Source organism: Micropterus dolomieu, unplaced genomic scaffold, assembly GCF_021292245.1.
Source record: "Micropterus dolomieu isolate WLL.071019.BEF.003 ecotype Adirondacks unplaced genomic scaffold, ASM2129224v1 contig_10216, whole genome shotgun sequence".
In the NCBI taxonomy this organism is placed as follows: Eukaryota; Metazoa; Chordata; class Actinopteri; order Centrarchiformes; family Centrarchidae; genus Micropterus; species Micropterus dolomieu.
This window is the reverse complement of record NW_025739202.1, coordinates 1-5,723: the sequence shown is the minus strand read 5'-3', so window position 1 is coordinate 5,723 and position 5,723 is coordinate 1. Positions and strand designations below refer to the sequence as shown.

The 5,723-nt window shown below is 40.4% G+C and overlaps 1 protein-coding gene across 1 annotated transcript; it reads left to right on the top strand.

Annotated features, from left to right (window-relative positions):
• Nucleotides 1-1,792: 1,792 nt before the first annotated feature.
• On the top strand, nt 1,793-5,072 carry LOC123965574 (feline leukemia virus subgroup C receptor-related protein 2-like; the record flags this gene model as incomplete). The annotated part of the gene is given in 4 exon segments (XM_046042052.1): nt 1,793-1,898; nt 2,638-2,749; nt 4,201-4,265; nt 4,798-5,072. Coding segments are annotated over 4 exon segments (304 nt in total), but the record flags the coding sequence as incomplete, so codon positions are not given.
• Nucleotides 5,073-5,723: the final 651 nt, after the last annotated feature.

The following is a 5,723-nucleotide window of genomic DNA, read 5'->3' as shown; positions in this document are numbered from 1 at the left end:
CAATAACTTCAGTTTTATCTGAGATTAACATTAGAAAATTACAGGTCATCCAGGTTTTAACATCCTGAAGGCACATTTGAAGTTTAGCTAACTGATGAGTTTCATCTGGCTTGATCGATAGATATAACTGAGTATCTTCTGCATAACAATGAAAGTTTATGGAATATTTCCTGATAATATTGCCCAAAGGCAATATATAAAGTGAAGAGGATTGGTCCGAGGACAGATCCTTGTGGAACTCCATGACTAACTTTGGCGTGCATGGAGGACTCAGCGTTAACATGTACAAACTGAAATCGATCTGATAAATAGGACTTAAACCAGCTTAGAGCGGTTCCTTTAATGCCAATGAAGTGTTCCAGTCTCTGCATTAGGATCTGATGGTCAGTGGTATCAAATGCAGCACTAAGATCTAATAAAACCAGTACAGAGACAAGTCCTTTGTCTGATGCAATAAGGAGGTCGTTAGTAATTTTCACCAGTGCTGTCTCTGTGCTATGATGAGCTCTAAATCCTGACTGAAAATCCTCAAATAAACTATTGCTCTGTAGAAAGTCACACAGCTGTTTAGCAACTGCTTTCTCCAGAACCTTAGAGAGAAATGGAAGGTTAGATATAGGTCTATAGTTGGCTAAAACATCCGGATCAAGTTTGGGCTTTTTCAGAAAGGGTTTAATTACAGCTACTTTAAAGTACTGTGGTACATAGCCTGTTGATAAAGATAGATTGATCATATCTAGTATAGAAGTGCTGACTAAGGGTAAAACATCTTTAAGCAGCCTAGTCGGGATGGGGTCTAAGAGGCAGGTTGATGGTTTAGATGAAGAAATTATTGAAGTTAGTTGGTAAAGATTGAGGGAAGCAAAACAGTCTAAACATATCTGGTTCTACAGCTGTTTCTAAGGTTCCTGAGGTTAGAGATAAGTCGGTGCCAGTTAAGGGCAGGTCTTGGTGAATTTTGTTTCTAATAGTTAGAATTTTATCATTAAAGAAGCTCATGAAGTCATAACTACTGAGAGCTATGGGAATACCTGGCTCAATAGAGCTGTGACTCTGTCAGCCTGGCTACAGTGCTGAAAAGAAACCTGGGGTTGTTCCTATTTTCCTCTATTAATGACGAGTAGTACGCTGCTCTGGCATTACGGAGGAGCTCTCTCTCTCGAAAATTTTCCAGTTTGGTGGAACGCCAATTCCTCTCAAGTTTCTACGATATTTGCTTTATTTTGCGAGTTTCAGTATTATACCATGGAGCTAACCGTCTTTGTTTTATTATTTTAATTTTTAGAGGGGCTACAGAGTCGAGTGTCATTCGCAGCGAGCCTGCTGAACTATCAACAAGATGATCGATTTGGGAAGGACTGAAATTAGCACAGGAGTCCTCTGTTACTTTGTGACTTGATAATGAATTTAGAGCTGATGGAATCGCATCCTTAAATTTAGCTACAGCACTATCAGACAGACGTCTTGTATAGAAATTTTTGCCCAATGGCGTGTAGTTCAGCAATACAAACTCAAGTTATCAAACAGTGGTCAGATAAAGAGGGATTCTGTGGGAACACTATTAAATGTTCAATTTCAATACCGTATACCAAAACAAGCTTCATGAACACTCAGAAGCCAATGGTATCTAACAGAGATGAACGCAGTACTAAAGCTGTCATCCTCAACGTCGACATGAATATTAAAATCCCCTCCAATAATAACTTTGTCCATTTTAAGGACTAAAGTTGACAAAAACCCTGCAAATTCAGATAACAATTCAGAGTACGGACGTGTGTGTGTGTCCGTCCAGGTTCTTCATGACAGGCTACCTGCCGCTGGGCTTTGAGTTTGCGGTGGAGCTGACCTACCCAGAGTCAGAGGGAACCTCATCCGGACTACTCAACTGTTCGGCACAGGTACAGCTTAGTGACCTATAGGGTCACTCAACATAATAGTGCAGACAAGCCCAGCACATCAGCAAATGGATGGCATGAGAACAAATGTTTTTACTGGTTATAGAGAAAAAAAGTGAGCCCTTCTTCCTCCATATCAGTGCAGGTTTCCAAGAAGACCTGAGTACATATATTAAAACAGTTTAGAGAACAATAATACAACTAATAACAGTAACAGTCTGCAGAATCTGTCCAGAGCTAAATTCCGGATTTGACTTTACATTTTGAAAGTCTGCAGATTAGTTTGTTCCTTGTTGACCCTGAAGCCTTTTCATCAAATTCTTCAAATCAAAACATGCAAGCTGCAATTTACAGCATGACACAAAACAAACACGATACTTGCACATCATGCATGAACATGTGTGAGCCCTGACTCGTACATTTGAGTTTCCCGGCAACAATAGTTCATGAAATGCGATGCTTCTACCATTTACAATCTGAGTGTAAGCGGTGATCACAAGAGAGTTTTTGTGAAACGGGCCCCCGCATAGCTGATTGCAGGTACTGGCACTATAATACTTCCACTGAGTACAGCAGTTTTGGCTGCAGGGAAAAATATGGATGCTGCTTCTTAAAGGCCTTAGCTGCTGAGGGATGAAAGTGAGAAGCACATTTGTTTTGTTGTTGTTGTCTGCTGTGTGTGCGCATGTCTGTGCATGCAAATACCAGCTTTATTCCTAACTGGTGTGTTCTGCATGCCCAGGTGTTTGGCATTATATTCACCATCTGCCAGGGGAAGATCATCGACAGCTTTGGCACACTTGCAGGAAACATCTTCCTCTGTGTCTTTCTTCTAATCGGTACAATAATGACAGGTAAGACCTTTCTGACTATGAAACATATGCTCTATAGAGTCATAGCAAGCTACTGAATTTATCCCACATAGAGCAATGCTGAAGAACTGTCTCGTCGGTTAGTTTCTGTTATGAATTTGCTCTGGGAAAGTGTTGAATTCCAAGAAAGTAGATGATGGTTACTGTGCACTTTGAAGGGCTGTTTCAGGGTTGTGTTATGATACAGATTACCAACACAATGACAGATGTTTTTGTATTGTGTTGTATATTTAGCAAAGCATTATGTCACATCCTTACAGTAAAGCTATATGACCCTGGAAGTAGTTTCTTAGAAATTATTTCATCTCCTTGAAAGGGTTCAATACTGTGCCTTGTTTAACTGAAGTTGGGGAAAAGATGGTGTGTGCCTCCTCAATTGAAAGTGACTGTTTTTCATTAAGCAAACACTAAGCAGAAGTTTCAAGACAAGTCAGAGGCTGCAGCGGTAAACATTTTGTTGTCAATTGACTGAGTAATGGAAAATTTTGCATCACTCAGAAGGTAAACAATGCACATGCATTCTGACACTCAATATCTTTTTGTGTAAATGTAAGACTTCATGCCTAAGTCAACACGTAGGTTTTTTTTGCATGGCCTATTGAGGGGTTTATGAGCAATGTATAACTTATTAAAAGCGCTTTAGCCACTGAAGCGCTAAACTTTGTACACAATATAAAACCACTGCAAGACTATGTAATGACACTTATCTTCTCACAAAGGTCAGCAAAATGACTCAGTGTCTTTTGTAACTTACTCAGTATTTAGACATATGAGTGGACCTCTTGTTGTGGCCACTGTGCCAGTTTTTAAAGGAAAAGAAACCACTTTGAGACAACTGAACTCTCATTTCTTTTATTTGTGTGATATACCGTAGAGTCTTATGTGAAGCTGCCATCAGTGTTGGCCCTGTAATATATTCAGTTACAAAGGTTATAATCTGTTGTGAAATCGGAGTTAATGATTAAGTTGCAATCACGCTGATGAGTGCAACATTGAGGGTAAGTTAGGGTGCATGACTTTTCTGCAGAATTGCTTTTGTTTGTTGAACTACTTTTAAAAAGTGTATTAAACTTAAGTAGAGCCACAGTTCTGATTGTAATGTGTCTGTGCAAATGAGCCACCTACTGGACAGTCACATTTATTACATCATGTCATACAACCACACTGTTTTTATATTTTAATAATCTGCATTAATATTATTAAAATTTGTTTGTTGCTGGGGCGCTGGCTCAGTTGGTAGAACATGCGCCCCATGAACTAAGGCAGAATCCTTGTCGCAATGGCCTGGGTTTGAATCCGACCTGTGGCCCATTGCTGCATGTCACCCCCTCTCTCTATCTAATAGCAAAAATCCCCCCCCCCCCCCCGAAAAATGTTTTAAAAAACCAGAAAGTTGTGTGTCATTATGTCATGCAGTCTTTATTTCCCTGCAGGTTTAATCAAGTCTGATCTACGGAGACAAAATGCAAACCTTCTGGCCAAAGCCAAAGCAACAGCAGTAAGTGTGTGAGAAAAAGCCTGCTATGATAGCACTATGAAGTTGAATAGGCTTTTTTTTTGCAGAGGACATTTTGACATCTCGCTATAGGAAAAAGCACAGGTATAAATGTTAAAATGAATTATGGCTGAATACCATTTAGCTGCTTCAGTTTCAGGTTCCTGGTATACTGTCACCGTGATAGCTTACTCTGACATTTGAATAAAATGGAGCCATTGCTAGTGTAGTGACACCTGTGCTTCTACTATGCCAAGTCAAAATTCTGCTGCGAAAAAGGCCCGTGTATTCTGTGCTTGCTTTGCAAGTTTTCATGGAAGGCATGAAGTCAAAATCACATGTGCGTCTTGTGCTGCTCCAGAAATAATTTTTATAACTAAGAAATAATTCTTTTGTCTCTATTTTTGCTGTCGTCGTGAGTCAGCCTGCTCATTTGTCCATAAAACATGGTTGAATATGGGCAGATTACTGTCTCTGCAGTATGTGTTTTTGTGCCGTTTTCATCTTTCTCATGTGTCTGCGTGTTGTAAAACAGAAAATGCATCTGCCTGCGTAAACCTCTCTCCCAGACACCTTAAGAGACGCAATGGCAACCGACGCTATTACCCATGGGTTTTAGCCTCCTCATCAGGGTGTCTGCCTCCCATACTCAAGGTCACTGGTTCAAGTCAGAATCGTGCACTATAATTTGGGTCCAGTTACACCTGCAGATGCTTACATGTTTAGAAATGTATTCGCAGACATAATATACAGTGGGTACGGAAAGTATTCAGACCCCTTTAAATTTTTCACTCTGTTTCATTGCAGCCATTTTCCAAAAATCAAAAAAGTTCATTTTATTTCTCAGTAATGTACACTCAGCACCCCATCTTGACAGAAAAAAAAAAAAAAACATGTAGAAATTTTTGCAAATTTATTAAAAAAGAATAACTGAAATATCACATGGTCATAAGTATTCAGACCCTTTGCTCAGTATTTAGTAGAAGCACCCTTTTGATCTAATACAGCCATGAGTCGTTTTGGGAAAGATGCAACAAGTTTTTCACATCTGGATTTGGGTATCCTCTGCCATTCCTCCTTGCAGATCCTCTCCAGTTCTTTCAGGTTGGATGGTAAACGTTGGTGGACAGCCATTTTCAGGTCTCTCCAGAGATGCTCAATTGGGTTTAAGTCAGGGCTCTGGCTGGGCCATTCAAGAACAGCCACGGAGTTGTTGTGAAGCCACTCCTTCGTTATTTTAGCGGTGCGCTTAGGGTCATTGTCTTGTTTGAAGGTAAACCTTCGGCCCAGTCTGAGGTCCAGAGCACTCTGGAAAAGGTTTCCGCATTCATCTTTCCCTCGATTGCAACCAGTCGTCCTGTCCCTGCAGCTGAAAAACACCCCCACAGCATGATGCTGCCACCACCATGCTTCACTGTTGAGACTGTATTGGACAGGTGATGAGCAGTGCCTGGTTTTCTC